This window comes from Carassius auratus, chromosome 3 (assembly GCF_003368295.1).
Source record: "Carassius auratus strain Wakin chromosome 3, ASM336829v1, whole genome shotgun sequence".
NCBI classification, from domain to species: domain Eukaryota; kingdom Metazoa; phylum Chordata; class Actinopteri; order Cypriniformes; family Cyprinidae; genus Carassius; species Carassius auratus.
Genome location: NC_039245.1, coordinates 10,984,114 through 11,004,502, shown reverse-complemented (window position 1 = coordinate 11,004,502; position 20,389 = coordinate 10,984,114). Strand labels below are relative to the sequence as shown.

Sequence of the window (20,389 nt, the reverse complement as noted above, 5' to 3'; positions counted from 1 at the left end):
ATGTCCACCAGACATGCCTATGGTTTGAATTGGAACCTCTTCATCACTTGGTGTTCTTCACGGCATGAGGACCCCTGGAAATGTCCGATTGGGTAGGTGCTTTCCTTTCTTCAGGAGGGGTTGGAACGAAGGCTGTCTCCTTCCACCCTCAAGGTCTATGTGGCCACCAGTTCGGCTCACCATGACCCTGTTGAAGGTAAGTCTCTTGGGAGGCACGACCTGATCATCAGGTTCCTGATAGGAGTAAGGAGGCTCAATCTGCCTCACCCTCAGCATGTCCCCTCTTGGGACCTCGCAGTGGTTCTATCAGCACTGCAGAGAGCTCCCTTCGAACCCTTGCTCTCAGTAGAGCTAAAGTTTTTATCTTTGAAAACTGTGCTCCTGGCGGCTTTGGCTTCGTTGAAGAGGGTCGGGGACCTGCAGGCATTTTCAGTTGACGAAGCGTGCCTGGAATTTGGGCCGGCTAACTCTCACATTATCTTGAGACCCCGGCCTGGATACGTGCCCAAAGTTCACACCACTCGTTTTAGGGATCAGGTGGTGAACTTGCAAGCGCTGCCCCTGGAGGAGGCAGACCCAGCCCTGGCGCTGCTCTGTCCAGTACGTGCGCTCCGCACCTACGTGGACAGAACTTGGTGCCTTAGGATCTCAGACCAGCTCTTTGTCTGTTACGGAGGCCAGCAGAAGGGAAAGGCTGTCTTCAAGCAGAGGTTATCCCACTGGATAGTGGATGCTATTGTCCTAACTTATCAGGCTCATGACCTGCCATGCGCCCTAGGGGTGAGAGCTCACTCAACTAAGAGCGTAGCTTTCTCCTGGGCGCTGGAGCATGGCGCCTCGCTAGCAGACATCTGTAGAGCCGCGGGCTGGGCGACACCTAACACATTCGCGAGATTTTATAATCTCCATGTAGAGCCCGTGTCCTCCCGGGTACTCGCCCCTTCTTATGTATCACCACCTTGGTAGATACCTGCCTTCTGTAACTCCTCCCACGGGCAGGCAGCCTGCTAGCAAATGTCCAGCTGGAATATGCTACCCAGTGTATTCTGTGTGAGCTATAGGCCCTCACTCGTGCTGGCCTCACGACAGGGTGCTATCACTCACACGGGTCGCTGGAAGACAGCCATGTGGCGTTTTGTTAGGGACCCCATTCGTAATGTCGAACGTGACCGACTGAAAGGGAACGTCTTGGTTACGTATGTAACCATCGTTCCATGGAGGAGGGAACGGAGACGTTATGTCCCCTTGCCACATCGCTGTTCCGCTGAATGGCCAGGTCACTGACTCAGCTCCTCAGCAAAAACTTGAATGCGAGTTGCTAGCGTTGCTCCATATATATCCGCTCTGCGGGGCGGAGCTCGCGATGCAAATCCCGCAGACCAAGGTACTTTGTGTACCATTGGCTCGTTTTGTACCACTCGAATGTGATTTGGCTCGCGGGCGAGATCCCATTCGTAACGTTTCCGTTCCCCTCCTTCAGGGAACGATAGTTACATTCATAACCAAGATGTTTCAAGGGCCTTGGGTGTAACATGCCTCATCTTATGGAGTTCAGATAAAAACAGAGAATATGAACTGTTCTCTTCTTCTGCCCATACAGAATTATATATATATATATATATATATATATATATATATATATATATATATATATATATATATATATATATTTTTTTTTTTTTTTAATACATTTCAGAATTGACAAAAAATGGCTTCAAAAAAACTTGCTTTACATATTTATTCAATAGTTTATCCACTTAGTAAAGTATTCCCATCCTTAAAAAGAATGCCTTCAGCACCTCCACCTATTTACACCTTACATTTAAGTAATGGTTTACCAATGCACCTTTTTTGTGTGCTTTTAAAAGTTTGCCAATGCTGTTAATAAAGCCTAATGTGCATTGAATTCTTAACATTGCTTTTATCAGTGTCTTATATAAATAATATCATATATATTTCAAATATAAATTACATTTACTCAAGACAGTTAAACTGCTTTTTAATAATTCAGCAGAGTAAAGATGTCATGAAAGGAGGACTGGAAAAAGAACCAACCCAATATGAAGACAAGGATCAAATCAGTTTGGAAAACTTCAATAAGCTCTTGAGTAGACTCAAACTCAGTGATGAAAGCTCTTACAAACTGAGGCCAAGATACTTTCTGCAGGTAGCTCCATCAATACAACGGCATGAACCTTGTAATGAGAAGAATTTGTTTCAAACTTACATACAATGACTTCTGATGGCAGATTACAAAACAAGATATATTCCAATAGAAGACAAAAGTGAGGCACTTAAACAGAAAGGAACCATGGTTTCTGATATGGTTGGGGGTAATGCATTCGAAAAAAAATTCAAGAGACCTGCACCTGTTGGAGGCAAAATACAGCCCATTCACCCAATGGACATTCAGATGGCAGTGTTTCACTGTGCAGATAGTTTCCTTCGTCAACTTATGGTAACAAAACTTTCACAATGTCAGTATGCTCTTCCTCTGCTAGTACCTAATCCATTTACCCAAGAGATTGAATTTCCATTGTGGACTTTCAGACAATTTAAGAAAAGCTGGAAGTCACACAATGAAAACATCATTAAAAACCAGACAATCTACAAGGCTGAGACACCTATGATTGCCTTTTTCAGGTTTTCAGCCATTTCTTCTTCTAAGTCCGGATTAATGAACAACTTGATCAATGTACGGCATGACACGTTCTTTCACAGACACTGCCGTGGAAGCACCAAATCCCGTCTGCTGATGGATGGTGTGGTTGAGATCGCCTGGTACTGCCCGTCCGGAGAGAAAACTGATAAATTCCCAGATTGTATAGCCTTCTGTAATCTTCATGGCGATGCACAAGATAATGAGACACAGCTGCAAATTCTGACTAAAGAGTCCTCAATAAATGTAGTGCTTCTGCCAAATCTTGAAGAGAGTGACAAAAGTATGACAATAATAGAAACTCTCTACAACAGCACAAAGCCTCTCATTTGCCTTCTGACTGAAGAAGACTCAGTGGTTTCCAAGGTACAAGAAGGTAAATATACAATTGGCTTGAATAAGAGAAGTAGATCAGAAATATCAGAGGAACTTAGAGGAATCATCAATGAGTGCCTCTCGAAATCACTGTCAGTTTTCAAGCTTGAGAGTATGGGTGAAGATTCAGGAATCATAGTGGATGAGAAAGATGACTACTGCAGAAGAGGAAAAGAGGCAGCAGAGCAGATGATAAGACTACTGAAGACAAAGGAAATGTCTAAAATCAAAGAAACATTTCTGCCTTGTCAGGGAAAACTATGGCATGACTGGTGTCTAAAGAGCAAAGAACTACATCGACCTCAAGGAGATAATAGCCAGAAACAAACAGAAATGCACAAAATCCGTGAGCAGCAGAAAGAATTTGGCCTCAGTGAATTCTCGAAGATGTTTATTGAAAAACTAAATACCATAAATGCGGATAAGAAGATGTATTTCCTTAAATGGCTGGGGATTCTCCTAGATGAGTACACTTCGAAAGATCTATGCAAGCTTCATCATGAATATTATGAAAAATGGTCAAAAGTGCTGGATTTGAAAAAGGAACATGATAAATCTGAGCAACTGACAATAGTACAGATACAGATATCTAGAAAAGCTATCAGAAAAGCTGAATGCAGCCACATTTGGCTTGGAGCACATACTAAGAAAGATTGGCCAGATATATGAATCAAATATTTCGGCGAACAAGAAGAATAAAGGATTTTGATGTAAACTAGATGTCAGGCCACTTCCACAGTTTGCTGCAGAGCTCATGATCTCCGGATACCCACTGGAGCTGATGGATGGTGATGCAGCTCATGTGCCTCTCATTTGGGTTCAGGCGGTTCTAGGTGAACTTATTAAAATGCTGGGTGACCCGAAAGTATTTGTGTTGTCAATTTTGGGAATCCAGAGCACTGGAAAATCTACCATGCTGAATGCCATGTTTGGATTGCAGTTTGCAGTCAGTGCTGGTAGATGCACCAAAGGAGCCTTCATGCAGCTGGTCAAGGTGTCTGAGGAACTAAAAAAACAGTTAAACTTTGACTACATTATTGTTGTAGACACTGAGGGTCTTCATGCTCTAGAGTTGCCTTGCAGGTCATCAAGACATCATGATAATGAAATGGCAACATTTGTGGTCGGTCTTGGAAACATGACTTTGATTAACATTTTTGGTGAGAATCCAGCTGAGATGCAAGACATCCTTCAGATTGTTGTTCAAGCCTTCCTGAGGATGAAGAAGGTACAACTGAACCCCAGCTGCATGTTTGTACATCAGAACGTTGGAGACATCACAGCGGGCGAGAAGAACATGGTAGGGAAAAAACACTTGCAGGAAAAACTAGATGAGATGACTCAACTAGCTGCTAAAGAAGAAGTCTGTGGCGCAGAATGTTTTAGTGACGTCATTGAATTTAATATAAAGACTGATGTGAGGTACTTTGCCCAGCTCTGGGAAGGCAGCCCACCCATGGCACCACCCAATCCATGTTACAGTGAAAATGTGCAGGAGCTTAAGAGCACTATTCTTTCCCGTGCCTCACAATATAAAGGTTTGACACTGTCTCAATTCAAAGATCGTATTGGAGACCTCTGGAATGCTCTTCTGAATGAAAACTTTGTTTTCAGCTTCAAGAATACTTTGGAGATTGCAACATACAGAAAATTAGAAGAGGAGTACACAAAATGGACCTGGAGTCTCAGAAGTGCCATGCTGGAGATTGAAGACAAATTGCACAACAGAATCAACAACAGGCAGCTTCACAAAGTTGAGAGTCGAGACTTGGAAAAGGAGATGGCAGAGACCAATGAAGAGGTAAAAACATCCATGAGACATTACTTTGAAGAACACAAAGAAAGGGATACGTTGATTCAGTGGGAATTGAAATTTCAAGAAAAAATCAAGCACTTGCATTGGGAGCTTGTGAGGGATGCAAAAGTAAAACTAGAGAACATCATCTATCAAAGGGAAGCTCTCATTAAACTGGTTGGAGAGAAAACTCTGCATGAGCGAAAACTCCTTGAAAAAAGCAAAGAACTTGCATTAAGACTTAAACAAAAAGGTCTAGATGAGAAAGAGTTAAAGGCACAGTTTGATTCTGTGTGGGAAACGTGGGTCTCTCGGTTGACAGGGGATGCTAAACCTTTTGACGATCTTAACTTAGAATGTGACAAAATAACAATAATATCTGAAATTTACGAAGAAGCACTTGTGCGTGACAGATTAAATAAATATGAACTCCTATATCAAATCACCGATTTTACCACATATGTAAATCCCATCAGAAAATCCTGGATGAGCAAAACCTTTGGCCTTCCACCAGAAGAACAAGAGTCAATACAAAAACTGTTGAAAAGTATTTTTCATAAAACTGTGAATCAGGTGTCGTCAAAACCAGTTGCAAAGATGGGATACAACAAAAGCTACATTCAAGAAATTGCTAAGCTTGTAAAAATGAATGTCGGAAACCACAAGTGCATAAACGCACAATATGAATTCAAGAAAGAGTTCACAGTTGACCTGACAATCAGTGCTTGTCAGTGGGCAGGTGAGAGGTTTGCCAAGCTCCATCAGGAGTTCAGAAACACCAATGATCCCTTGATTTATTTAGAGAGAAAGAAACCAGAATACTACAGCGTGTTCCAGGGATTCTGCAAAGGTGCCAAATCTGTGACAGTATTTGGAGCCTTGATTTGTAGTGAGCTGAAAACCCCCATTCTCCAGAGTGCCTACAACAAGACTGCAAATGATCTAGCAGGAGAGATGCGGACAAATATTCCAGCTTTCAAAGGAAACAGGTCAAACCTGGAGAAACACATTCTGAAAGCACTCGCAGAGGAGGAGGACTTTGCAAAGTTTATAAAGTACATACATTTTCCAAGGGACCACTTTGAAGATTTCATCAAAGCTGAAGTGAAATCTTATATAACAGGGCAGAACTCCTCAGCTCTTGCAATGATTAAAGAGAAAATCAAGCACAAGGGACAATGTGTCATCACAGCTGCTGAAACGGCAACAGCTAAAGTCATGAACAAAACAGGAGATGCCAATATGTGGCTGGAGATCTTCTCAGACTGTCTGAAAGACGAGCTTGAATACAGTAAAGATCATCTCACTGGCAACTGCTGTCAGGACATCACTGATTTTGAACTTCTAGTGGAGGTTGTGAAAAGAGAACTTCCTCCCATAATAGCAGAGTTGAACAGAGACTTAACAATGCCCTCTGATATTAAAATGGTAATGTTCAGGGAACCACCAGATGAGTTTTTGATTAAACATTTCTGCCAGTGCTGCTGGGTCCAGTGTCCCTTCTGTAAAGTTGTCTGTGTCAACACAATGGAAGACCATCTTGGGGATCATATTGCTCCCTTCCATCGTAACTGTGGGATGAGAGGGATGATTTACAAAGGAACAAATAATCTCTGCTTGTCATTCTGCACATCTTCAGTGGCAAGTGATGGTTACTTTTATCCAGATATTCAAAAAGAGGACACAGTTTTATGGAAGGAGTACAGAACAGCAGGTCCAGAGTTTGAGAACTGGTCCATCACGCCTGATCTCTCAGAGCTGCCATACTGGAAGTGGTTTGTGTGTCGATTCCAGGCTGATTTGGAAAAGTATTATAACAAAACGTTCAATGGTTGTGGTAAGATTCCAAATGAATGGAGAACCTACACAAAAGAGCAAGCTATAGAGAGCTTGGAGAAATATCTGTAAGTTTAATCGCTAGCTTGAATATTTAAATAAACTGTGAAACCACAGTGTCCTATAAAGCCTGGAGTTTACTGCCAATAAGTTTTATTGTTCTTACCACTTTCTAAAGGCCTTTTTATGAAAAGATTTCATTCGAATTATGGCAGATTTGTAGTTATTTTATACATATATTACATGTACCATTAGTTTCCTTTAACATTCCATAGTTTTTTAGTGTATGTGTGTGTGGAGGGGTGGGGAATTGGGGTGTATTGGGTTCATAATAAAAATAAAAAAAAGTCTACTTTATGTTTGCCTAGTTGTAGTCCGTACTGACATTTGTTACCTGTAACATCATATTATTAGTATTCCAATGAAATTACTGTGTACTGTGCTGTTTACTTCAGTGATTGCAATAAAGATGCTTTCATTTTTTTGAAGTTTTTATTACTGCAAATAATGTCTCTTAGAGTAAATTATTTACAGGACAAAATCAATTTTAAGTGAAGAAAGTATAATTTCATGTTTATCTTATCATTTTGATTACACACCAAAGGTTTTGTAAGGACTTTGAGGGGTATGCTCCAAAACTCGTCAAAAAATTGTCAGCCATCAAAGCTGAACAGAAAGTCTCTCTCCAAACTCAGTTAGAATTATCTCAAGACAATCAAGATGCAAAAATGCTAAGGGATTTTTAATATCTTGATTGGTTTGGGCCATGGTTAAAAATGAAAAAAAAGGAAGTGTGCTATAACTTTGGCATACATTGGCAGATTTTGATCAAACTTCAGCAGTTTGTTCATTGTGTGAAGCCAATGACATAGACAAAGATTTTTAATCATCCTCTCATTTTTACCGGATTTGCTTCAGACTTTGTCAAAACCTGGCAGATGTAAAACTGAGATGTAAATCTATCTATCTATATATATTCTTTAGTGGTGGGCCGTTATCGGCGTTAACGTTCTGCGTTAACGCGAGACTCTTATCGGGCGATAAAAAAAAATATCGCCGTTAATCTATTCTCAAAGTTGGGTTGGGAGCTGGGTCTATACTAAGCAAGCTATGATAACTTTCACCTTGTTATTTTATATAACCGACTGGCTGAGGCCAGCCTAAAAATATGCTCAGGACAGTTGTCGGGCCACTGTCGGGCATCGTCACGAAATCTTTTTCACATGTTTTTATGCCTTACCGCTTGTCGATTTAAACATTAAAGCATCCAAACACAAGACGCGGGAAGCTGAACAGAGTAAACTGGTCACTCGCGCTGTGTTCGGTGCGGAGAGAGAGAGAGCCGCGTATCACGGACAGTGTAATATTGACCCCCAATAACCATAGCAGGGTTAAAAAAATGTCCATAACAGTATCATGGGAACATAGTGCTATTTTCAGTTTAAATAAACTTCTGTGGTGAGTTACATGTTTACATTATATATACAGCAGGTTATTCATTGACAAGAAAGAATTATTACCTATACGTCCACAATTAATGTACTAAATTAAAACAGCACAACAATAATTCAGATGAACTTTTTCCAGACCCTCGAGCACCCAGTAACATGATGCCCAATTCCTCTGCCTCAACTGGAAAAAGATCAAGCACAGTCAAGTCAAGCCAAGTCACCTTTATTTATATAGCACTTTAAACAAAATACATTGCGTCAAAGCAACTGAACAACATTCATTAGGAAAACAGTGTGTCAATAATGCAAAATGATAGTTAAAGGCAGTTTATCATTGAATTCAGTTATGTCATCTCTGTTCAGTTTAAATAGTGTCTGTGCATTCATTTGCAATCAAGTCAATGATATCGCTGTAGATGAAGTGACCCCAACTAAGCAAGCCAGAGGCAACAGCGGCAAGGAAACGAAACTCCTTCGGTGACAGAATGGAGAAAAAAACATTGGGAGAAACCAGACTCAGTTGGGGGGGCCAGTTCTCCTCTGACCAGACGAAACCAGTAGTTCAATTCCAGGCTGCAGCAAAGTCAGATTGTGCAGAAGAATCATCTGTTTCCTGTGGTCTTGTCCTGGTGCTCCTCTGAGACAAGGTCTTTACAGGGCATCTGTATCTGGGGCTCTAGTTGTCCTGGTCTCCGCTGTCTTTCAGGGCAGTAGAGGTCCTTTCTAGGTGCTGATCCACCATCTGGTCTGGATATGTACTGGATCCGGGCGACTGCACAGCACAGTACAGTACAGTATGTTGACATTATTAACTTGGTAGCAGGAGATATTAAGAGATAGTTCACCCAAAAATGTAAAATCATCATCATCATTTACTCACCCTCATGTGTTTACAAACCTGTTTGATTGTTACATTTATGGTAGACTAGAACAAGTAATTGTTAGTTGCTAAGCACATGTGACAGATATGGCACTTAAAAAAAAGAGCCTGTATCTATCTGTAATGTTCTGCCTGAGTTTCCCTGGTTTCACCACTGGATGGCGTACTTTCAGCCCCAGATCACCTCTTTATTAGAGACTTGTAGCACACCTGTATTGATTCTTTGCTAATTGCACACCCTATTTAAATGCCTTACTGACTATTGTTCTTGTTCAGTCCTAAAGTCTTTTTGAGTGTGATGCTGCCGAGGATTTTTGGTTAGAGAATTTAGCTGTCTTCTGTTGAGTGTTGCTTTGGACTTCTCTCTTGTCTGACATTTAAGGACAGAGTTTTTTTGTTTTGAGTAAAGAACTTTAGGAGTCAGACTCTGAGCCTCTTGGTTATTTCCTCTGCATCTGGGTTAGATTGCTTCAGTGGAGCAGTGGTTAGTGCCAAGGTTATACACACCACACACCTGAGTTCGATCCCCATCTGGATCATAACATCTGTCTATATATAAAACATTTTATTTTTTTTATTTTTTGTGAATGTGTTCCATTGGAGGGAGTCATAAAGGTTGGAATGACATAAATATTCTTACGGGCATCTCACCCCAAAATTTAAATTCTGTCATGAATTTCTGGCCCACATGCAGTTCCTAACCTGTATGTCTGTGAAACACAAATTAATAATTTTTGAAGAATGATGGTTACCAAAACATGAGGTTATATGATTTAATGATTGATAGTTTTACCACCTTTTGACCACTAGACGTCTGTCTCCAGAATTCTGTCTGAAATCCTCATTATTCAGACTTGTGTAGTTCACATTGTTTCTTACTGATGACTGATTTCATGCCAAATATTATCTCTGCACCCAAATATATGTTTTATTGTACTCCTAGACCTGAGCACCCATGGGAGACACTGCGTTCAGTGGTGGGGTCATGCTCTCACTGAACTAACCCTCGTGGATGGGTCATGTTCTGCTTCGAGGACATGGCCACAGGCACGTTGCACTCTATAATAAACAGACTTTGTGTGACAGCTGGGATTCAGCTTACAACACTTCTCAGTTATTCCTATGGTATCCGTAAACAGCGAATGAGTGTCATATGTAATGAGTGTTATGAGTGTCGGCTGTAATATGATTGGTTATTAAGGCACATGTGATCTAAGCTGACCGTTACGCTTTCTTCAATAGTAAGTCATACAGACTCTCTCATCTCCCAATAGTAAGACAATCTCTGCTGCTTCCCAAATTTCGATTCTTTCCTACTTCCGGGTTTGAGGCCGCAGCAATGTACACCGGGGAAGAGCATGGTGAGATGAGAAAAGTTCTGTTGGGTGAATCCTAGTTAAATAGGCCTAGTTGTGGAAACTTTTTGCTTCCATCGGAATGAATTAATTCTGATTGACAAATCTGTTTACATGAACGCTAAATAAAGTGTTTGGGTAGATGTGTGCACTTATATGTCACAAGCTTCAGATCGGATTTAATCTTTCGACATGCACACACTGCATTGATATGTTGCATGCTGTTTTAAAAAGCACTCTTGATATTAATCTACTTTGGGTCCAGCACATGAACGGTTTCCCTGCACCCACCGGGAAAAACATAAATATCTCAAGTAAAACACTGGATGTGAAAGAGCATTAAAGGACTGCAAACTGCATAACTTGCTGGTTAGTAGTTAGTATAAAGCACTTGATCAATTTATCAGTATATCAATATACTAAGAGAGAAGATGAATTCTGTTTTGAGTTATTGTGTCAGGTAGGTTCTTATACCCAAAACATTTTGGAAAAGCACGTGTGACTTTGCAAAACCCAGTCTGAGCATTCTTGGTATGCTGATCTGATGTGTTTGGGTCTTTATCTTGTTTTGTATTTACTGCTCAGATTGGAGTGATTTCATGTGCAATGGCTATTGTCTGCTTTAGACTCTAAAAAATAAAGGACTAAAAGACAATAGACCGGCTAAACCTGCTTAGTACATTTATTCACTCATATTTAGTTAATATCACACTTACCGTTCAAGGAGGGTGATTTTGAATATTTAAATCAGATCAAGCCAGATAATTAATTGATTTAATAATAATAATATAAACTACTACAAATTAGGAGAATAAAAATGATACTACATTAAATTCATATAAGTCTCGGAATGTATTAAGCTTACCTTGCCAAGTTGGTGATTTTGAATTTGCTCTTACATTTTCATCAATCTCAGCTATGGAAGATAGTGAAGACATTGAATTTTACCTTAATGTTTTTCTATAAAATCCCAGGGCCCGTATTCATAAAGAATCTTAATGCAAAAAGTAGCTCCTAGTGACAAAATTCTAAGAAAATTCTTAGAAATGTGGGCGTTTACTCTTAAAATTAAAGAAAAAATCCTAGTAAAGAAAAAAGTAATTCAGAAAGCATCTTAACCCTTAAAAGAGGTCTTAAGGTCAAAATTGTTAGGAGCACAGACGAGGACTTTTAAGAGGCTTAAGAGTTTCATTAGCAGAGGAGAAAAGGGCAGAAAGATGAAGAGGCAGAAGAAATGTGTTGCATACAATGGATGACAGTGAGTTAATAAGACAGTATAGATTATATAATAATTTCTAATTTAATATATAAATTAATCACTACATTACAATATTTGGCAACTGGGAAAATGCAACAATGCAATAGTGATGATTTGGGTCTGTCACAACCTTCTGTAAGCAGAGTGATCACACAAACAATTACAGCACTTTCAGAACATCTTAATGTGTCGCAGTTCATTTCGTTTCCACTGGACATTCCCTCAAAAAACTGCATTTATGAATATAGGAGGCTTATAGGTGCACACAAGCAGGGGAATGAACCGTTAATAGTTTGTGCTATACGCTCCCATGTCTGCTTCTTGTCCCTTGTTGTGACACCCGGCCCGAATTTTCCTTTAAGAATGGCCTTGTGTTCATCCACTAACTGGGCTAACAGTAAACACTGTTTGGCTTTCTCGTCCTTCTTGGTTTTGATCCCATGTTTGATACATTAAAACCAACATTCAAACCGCAACTTCAATCACTGTAATTGGAAAGAGTGAAACAATTTTTATCATTCTAAGCCAATCAAATACCTTATAGGAAATTAAAAGCATGGTAAATAAAAAATGATTTATATACACACATATTGTGTGTGTGGGCATGTTTTTGTGACATATCAGGACACAACTTTGTATAATGACATGGGTATGACACAGGTATTACAAGGAGAGGCTGACTTATAACCCATGTCCCCATTTTTCAAAACGCTTATAAATCATACAGAATGAGTTTTTTTTGAGAAAGTAAAAATGCACAAAGTTTCCTGTGAGGGTTAGGGCTAGGGCTGGTGAAGGGCGATAGAATATACAGTTTGTACAGTATAAAAACCATTACGCCTATGAGATGTCCCCACTTTTCACAAAAACAAACGTGTGTGTGTGTGAGTGAGAGAGAGAGAGAGAGAGAGAGAACGGTCAAATAGGATAAATTACGCATGTAAATTCAAAGTGAGAATTAGAATAGACCCTATACTTAAAATCACTTTTTTTTCCTTCTTGTGCAACCAACCAATCACAGTCTTCAAAAGATTGTGTCATTCATAGCAACGGGATCAACCCCGCCTCCTCACTAAGATGAAAGTTTTTGTCTTTTCCTTACTCAGAGTTGCTCTCAGATCGATCCCGAATCGCTCTTAAGCTAAGACTCCTACGTTCTAAAACTGCCTGCCACTAATACACACTCAGAAAGTCTTCCAGTTTTTTGGATATTCACACAGAGATCAGGCATTAGTCAAGTGGCTGGATTTACAAAAATAAAAGAAGCATTTCAACATTGCAACATAATTTTTTGTGTGAATTACCACTCTGTAAGTTATTTAACCATGTATTTCAATGCTTTTGTCTTTAAAACATTAAAATTCACAAACTTTTTTTGTCCTCTGAACCTCTTTCAACTTATATAGCCCCAGAAACTATAGGTATTAATAATGCCAAAGCACAGCGTCCTTAACACACACTAAACCTCTCCAATACTGTTCCGGAGCGCTCTACAATGCTTAGTGTATCCCATCATGTTTTGGAATAAATTGTCAGACTTTTTGCCGAGGTCACAAAAAGCTGTCCAATGTACAGTATGTGAAATATTGATTATTAGATATTAAAAATCTCTGTAAACACATAAGTGTCCCATAAGGCAGTGGCTCCCAATCTTGGTCCTGGAGAAGCCCAACACTGCACATTTGAGATGTCTCCCTGATCAAACACACCTGATTCAACTCATCAGGTCATCAGTGAAGACTCCAATACCTCAAAAGTGTGTTGTCAGATAAGAGAGACACCAAAACCGTGCAGTGCTGGGGTTCTCCAGGAATAGGATTGGGAAACACAGTCATCAGGTCATGAAAAGTTCAACACACACTTGTGGTCATCAGGCTCACTAGAACACTAGGCCAAATACAGGAAAGACGTCAAATAAGTAATCAAGTGGTCAAGTGCAAAGATGGCAAGTGCGGGTATTTGGACAGTGCAACAGTTTAAGAAACAACAAATATTGTACAAATTATAACAGCAGGAATGTTTGATAAAAGGGACAAACGATCACAGACTTACTGCTGCAAATATCTGCCTCCACAGCTTTCTGTCTTCTCCATTTCTGAAGGAATACCTCTCCAGAAACACCACTGGGCTGACTGCCTTTACGTCTTTTCAGTTAAAAATAATAAAAATTAAAAAAAGGGGGAGAGAAAATAAAATTGAATTATATACAGAATGTTAATAATGATCTGTGAGCAAAATATTTAGATATAAACTGATATGAATGAACTGCAAGATGGAAAAATATTTTTTTTATTATTATTATAGATTTTTTTTACATTAAAAGGTATTCAAAGCATGGTACAGTACATATGATTACTGTGATATGTCATATAAAAGCACATAAAAACACTAACATTACAGTGATACAAACATAGCTAGTTTAGTGATTATTGTATTGTTGTATTGATTATTAATACCCCATAGTAAAACTACAGTTACTGTGGTAAAACATGGTAAATGTCCCGTATACTGTGTTTTATTCATTTCATTTATTACTATTGTAAGTGTCGTTACCATGTTTTTACTACAAATACAACTTACATCATTGAACCTGAAATTAATATAAAACGGATACAAGTTCTATGGCACGTCACCTGACAGAGTTTAATCAGACTAATTAGCAGGTGTGTTCATTTATTTAAACGCAATGAAACTCAATCATATCGGATGACCGATATAATACATCGATTAAACATATGGCGCTAGTCTGATCAATAAAGAAGACAGAATACATTTTATAAAAGGCATTAAAAGAGCGTATTTACGATTACTCACCCAACCTGTGCCACTTGTAAACTGGTGGCAAGTGCCAAGTATCGCGATGTGTGCTGAATGAGACTTTTGAACGTGATTTCATAGCAATAAGCGTCGAATGTCTGACGCCAAAAGTTTCCCACTGAAAGCAATGAAGGTCGTAGTGCGTCGATATTGCGACGCCGAGAGGCACATTTGGCGTCATAAAAGTGACGCTAGGGGCGCGCTTGACCATGCTTCGGTTTTTGACGCCTTTGGAGTGAGAATGGGTTGGCGTCTCCGCTAATGTCATCAGCAACAGCTGTCACTCATTACTCGTCCCTATATATTGGCCTGTCTAGCGTCTTGTGTTTGCGAGAGCGTTGTTTTATGTACTTCGACTTATGTTTGCTTTCTTGTGTGTTTCTGCGTTGGATGTCCGTGTCTCTCCAGAACCCCGTCCACTCAACGCACATCACCAACAGCAACATCACTTACCTTCGGCTCGCTTCCCCGCAGTTCTGTGTCACCCTCTCCTGCTGCCAACTCATCTCCGCCATCTTCACTCACCTGCACCATCCTGGACTGTGTTTTCCCTTCAGTGTCATCTTTGTCTTTTGTTTTTGTCCTTTATCATTGTTCTCATTAAACCTTGTTAACTCGCACTTGCTTCCTGCCACTCCATTCACCCCTACGTTACACAGGTGCCTTGATTATGCTTCCTCATTTGGGATAGTTGTTCCCAAGTTATGAAGAATAAATTGCAAAAGGCTCAAAAATATTAAAATTAAAATAATTTTAAAAGTACATTCTAGGGCGCATTTACATAGTGGAAGTTTTAAGGAGTTGCAGATATTGACTGTGGAAAAAATATTTTTTTATTCTAAAATATTTTAAAAAATGGGTCTGACACAGAATTGTCAATAATGTGGTTCCAAGTTATTTAGAAAATTATTTTGATAAGGTGAGTCAGCAGCATTCATATAAAACTAGGGGTAGAGATTTTAATATTTGTCCATGTAAATTTAAGAGTTTGGTGGGGAAAAGTTTCTTTTTTTTATATACTAGTGCTATAGCATTGAATAAATTACCAGTTTCAATAAAGGGAGTAAAAGATTTTTTGAGTTTTAAAAGAAAGGTAAAAAGATTGCTCTTTGGTGAGTTTAGTTAGTGTGTTTTGTGGTGATTTTATTGTAATTTGTGTCATTTAGTGGGATGTTTATTGTCAGTTGTGATTTGTATTTTTGGTGAATTATCTTTACTATATTGATAAAAATGTGATTTTTATAGATGTGATTAATTATGATTAGGAGATACTGTGGTTCTGTATATTCTGCACGTACACATAACTTTCATATTAACATCGAGGGCCGCAACGGAAACAAGCCAAGGGCTTTATTGTGTTTTTATCCTCGACGGTTTTGAAGTGTATGGAATACTTGTATTTTGTACAATTTTATAAACTTGTCAAATAAATTTCAATTCAGTTCACACACACACAAACACACATATCTTTTTTATTTAAGATTTCCACATTTAAGATTTCCACATTCCACATTTAAGATTTCCACATTTAAGATTTAACATTACAAATGACAACACTGGTAAACAAAATGTTTTGGACTTGAAAAAAGGATTGTGCTAAACACTAAGTATATTCATGAAATATGTGTAGTTCAGTCCCAGTTTTCTTCTTGTATTGAGTAATTTTCGAGTTATTTTCACTGCATGGGAGGAACCAACAATGAGGACCTGACAGGGCAGGATGCCTTCCGATTTCAATTTACAAGGGCTTTTAAGGCCACCAAGGGAAGAGAGACTGGTGCCATTTTACTTACACTTCAGGTGCACTCTATTAGTGTTAGCAACAACAGAGCAATCATTCAACCAAAACATGTCTCCTTCTTGCTTAAGCTACCTTTATTTACCACGAGAGGGCGCCCTAAGCTAACTCACATTGACGTGCACCTCATATATCACTATTTTTAGTTCTATTTTGATCAAATGAAAGGTTCTGTAAGTGAACGAGCTTCAAAAATAATGACTGTATTCAAACAGGTTTCTGAAGCACTTGCCCCGTCTTCCAATGTTCAGCCAAACATGTAGACCCAGAGTTTACCTGGACTTAGAGTCTGATCAGATTGCATTGACAAAGGATTTGGCAGCATAGAGACAGCCATAATCATCTAATAAACTGCAAAAGGTTCAATGACTGTGATATCCGTGATCTGAAATTAGTGATATGGTATCATGACATAAAAATCTGTGCGGTGAGATTTTAGAAGTGTTTATATCTTTCAGTCTGGAAAAGAAGATTAGATTGCAGTCTAGCATATTTTACCAGTGAAATATACTGAAAAATACTGATGGTAAACATTCACAGTATTGGGCAACAGCCATCTTTCCCAGAACCAATGAATGCATAACCGTAAGAGAGACCAAAGCTTCAGTCTGCAACACCAAGAGCAAGTCAAACAACTCACATCAAGCCTTAGAGCCCATATAATCAGAAATGTTAGATACGCACCTACAGTACTATTAAAACACACACACACACACACTGTCACTGGGGCAGTACCTTACATCTTTGTACCTAAAGATGCATATTGTTTCCTAAAAGGAAATGTTGGTAGACACACAGACTTTTTATCTGATACTCATAGCATGGATTCATTTTTTCTTATTGTTGTTTCTGCAAAGTAGGATTCACGTTGAATTTCCCTCAGTGTGATGAGTAATTTTCATAAAAGAAAGAAAGAATTTGCCTATTTTTAAGGGATTATTCCTTTCAGTATAAGTAAAGCTCCCTCTTTATCAGTATTTGGTGTAAATCTGTTTGGTCTGCACAGCTAATAGAGTTGTATTTGCAGTGCTGTGTTAACAGCATGTTATCATGGCTGTTTAGAGATAATGATTGTTTTTGGATTCAGCAGACCCCATCATTATGTTGATTATTTAGCCCCAAGGTCTCTCCTGATCCTCTCAAAACAGCTGAAGTTAATGATAGATGTTTAATAAACAATGTAGAGAACCATGATGCTGCTCTGCAAACCAGACTATACAGAATTACTCTGGTAAATTAAAACCAGACTTTTACCTTCTCTACTCATTTTCCAGTCCACATGCAAAAAGTCTGGTTAGTGGTTATGTCATGCTTTTCTGCATTGTTCTGTATTTTTGATCACATAGATGCAACTAAAAGAAAGGAAGGGAGCCAGTAAATGTACCTCCGAAGATAATAATATCTTTGAATGTGCTCTTTTGCAAAGGGATGCCACACTGAAAGAGACTGCTGCCAACCGATAGACATTTATCCACACAAAAAGTCTTTAAGCGCTGCATGTTAAGTACTTTGAACTTATTTTGCATATAAGATCTCAGTAAATCACAAAGAAACGGAAATCTAAAAATAAGATAATGTTGGCCATTATCCTAGACATTCGTCTCCTCTGATGTAAACAGGACAGAATGAGTTTAAAACCGCATCAGTGCTTTGGCAGTTTGAATGCTGGAGAAATTGGAAAACCTAAAGGGGGTTTGGTTTTGTGACAAAATTCTGTCTCTGTGGCAGTGAAGAGATAACCGGGAAACCACACTGATGTGACAGAGACAACTCCACAAGAGCTGATGATAAACCAGTGAAGGTGCGGGGTTACTCAAAGGCCATCTAAAGACATATGGCAACAGGACAAAGTGCCAACATCATGGAGGTGATGGAGCGGTATTAAATAATCAGAGGTGATAACAACATCCTCATTTTTTTTTCTTAAAATTTTGAAAACTTTTGTCTGTGGTCTATGCAATAAATCAGGTCAATGGCTGGTCACTGGAGCTCCATGAGGAGCATTCAACATAGCCTGACTTGACACCTCTGACATTTAAACACCAGGGGGCTCCACATTGTTACAGTATTCTCGATCAAGACAGACAGCTAGATAGATAGTTGTTTAAACATCTAGGCCCTACTTTAAAAATCATTTAAAAAACTGAAACTCCTTTAAAATAGTCGAGCCCCTGAAAGTCACTGTATAATTTGTTACGCTGAGCAGTAGGCTTGCCGTATTGACAGCTCTGCCTGTCAATCATTCCATCGCTCGCAGCTTCCCGCCAATGTGAAGTTCCATGAGCGCTCGTGCTGACTGTCGTTTAAATGTCAACCATTCTGTCGTCCGTTCCTAACCGCCTGCCGCTATGACGTCACATGAGTGCTTTCCGCGCTACCTGTCAATCATTCCTTCAAGGCGAGCGTAAGATGCGTGTGAAACCGTTACTGTCCGCCTGCGATGCTAAACACCGACGCAGCGTCAGTTGAGGATAATAACACCCTGTGTGCTTGAACGGGTTAGTAAACAATCGAGAAGTATGGATAAACGCGACAAGAAAGCGAAAAAGGACTCTACGAAACGCACAGGGAAGCTGTTCCGGAGGAAATCGTTTAAACCTGTGGAAAGTTTGCTGAGGAAGATCTTGAAAAGTTTCGGGAGCTTGGCTAGCGACGGAGAAACAACCGAGCGCTCGGACGCTGAGGAGGATGACGGTGGGTTTGGAGAAAGCGCACCTTGCGCTGGAAACTCGGAACATGTGAAACAAGAGGATAGCAGCCAGGTGAAGAAAAGTTCCTCGCTTCCCTGCCGTTCCTCCGCGAAAGAGCGACTGTTCTCGCTGTACGGGGATAAAACGCCAGGCGTGCTGGGTCTGAAGAACCACGGGAACACCTGCTTCATGAACGCCGTCGTGCAGTGCTTGAGCAACACGGACCTGCTCGCTGAATACCTGTGTCTGGAGCGATATAAACTGGACCTGTGTCACAGGGCAATGAACGGATTCATAAAGAACGAGAACGATCCGCAGGAGAAAGGAGAGGTCACGGAACGGCTCGCGTCTTTGGTCCGAGCGCTCTGGACTTTTCAATACACTCCTCAACTCTCGGCTGAGTTTAAGGTATAGACTCAAGTAAATTATACCTTTACTATTTCGTCACTGACTCTTTTATCCACTTATTGCAAGTACACGATCATCTACGCATGCCATAAAGGTCCCTCAAATATGACATTTTAAGGAACTTTTAAGGAATGCTCTTAACGTTATTAGGGGGTCGAGAGAGGAGTCCATAAAGTTCAGGAACAGGATCTTGTGGGTTCCATAAGGCTTTACAGCCTGATACATTAGCCAAATAATGCCAAAAGTACTCTGTTTATTGAGAATATGTACTTTTAAAAAGTAGCTAATGCCATGCCAGATAGACTATTAAAATGAAGTGTGATTGAAATGGTGAAAAACTTGGAGATGGTGACTGTACAGCACCTAAAATACACACATCTTGATATAAAAAAAAAAAAAAAAAAAAACACTCTAGTGGTGTCAGCTTTAAAAATAACTTCAAATCAGCTCATGGCACTTTCTCTGAGCAGTTTGCTTTGACCAGCAATGCTTTCCCACAGGATGATCTCTTCTGAGCAAAAAAATAAAATTAAATAAAAAACAGATCAGGATGAGAAACTTTCCACAGCTAACATTATCACCAGAGTAAACTTAAAAACTAGTGCACTCTCAGATAAGATGCACCTCAAAGACGAGTACGACCTGGAACGCAGGTCTTATGTAACACTGCTTTCTCAGAAATCTACTTCTAGCGTTATACATTTACTAGAGAAATGATGACTAAAGAGCTTGCTGCTACAGTCGTTAAGACAAGAGGGGGCAGATGGCAAAAAGCTAAAGGTTTACTATGGTAGTATGAATGTTTCACGATGACAGTTACATTGTCCACAGAATATTAGTCCAGCCTTTGTTGTCTACATAAAAGATATAGTCAATTATGCCAGGAAATTCATTCAGTAACACCCCTAAAAGAGAAAGGTTCTTTAATGGCATGGATGGTTCCAGTAAGGACCTTTAACAACCATGGAATCTTTACATTTCCCAAAAGATTCTTTATAGTAGAAAAATGTTCTTGTTTAGATCCTTAAAATTATTTTTATACTAAGAAAAAAAAAATCTGTTATGAT

General features: G+C 39.5%; 2 protein-coding genes across 3 annotated transcripts in view; both read left to right on the top strand.

The window, feature by feature from the left end:
- Positions 1-3,350: 3,350 nt before the first annotated feature.
- Positions 3,351-7,598, top strand: LOC113047845 (interferon-induced very large GTPase 1-like). Its single transcript, XM_026209178.1, has one exon. The coding sequence runs from the start codon at positions 3,789-3,791 to the stop codon at positions 6,735-6,737; it is 2,949 nt and encodes a 982-aa protein (XP_026064963.1). The 5' UTR covers positions 3,351-3,788; the 3' UTR covers positions 6,738-7,598.
- A 10,815-nt stretch (positions 7,599-18,413) lies between these two features.
- The window catches only part of LOC113047831 (ubiquitin carboxyl-terminal hydrolase 43-like), a 72,968-nt gene continuing 70,992 nt past the window's right edge, over positions 18,414-20,389 (top strand). Inside the window, exon 1 of one of the 2 annotated variants that reach the window (XM_026209160.1) lies at positions 18,414-19,322. In XM_026209160.1, the coding sequence (XP_026064945.1) occupies positions 18,744-19,322 (579 nt within the window). In that variant the 5' untranslated portion in view covers positions 18,414-18,743. The remainder of the gene's footprint in view (positions 19,323-20,389) is intronic. The other variant, XM_026209167.1, reaches the window with a different exon arrangement.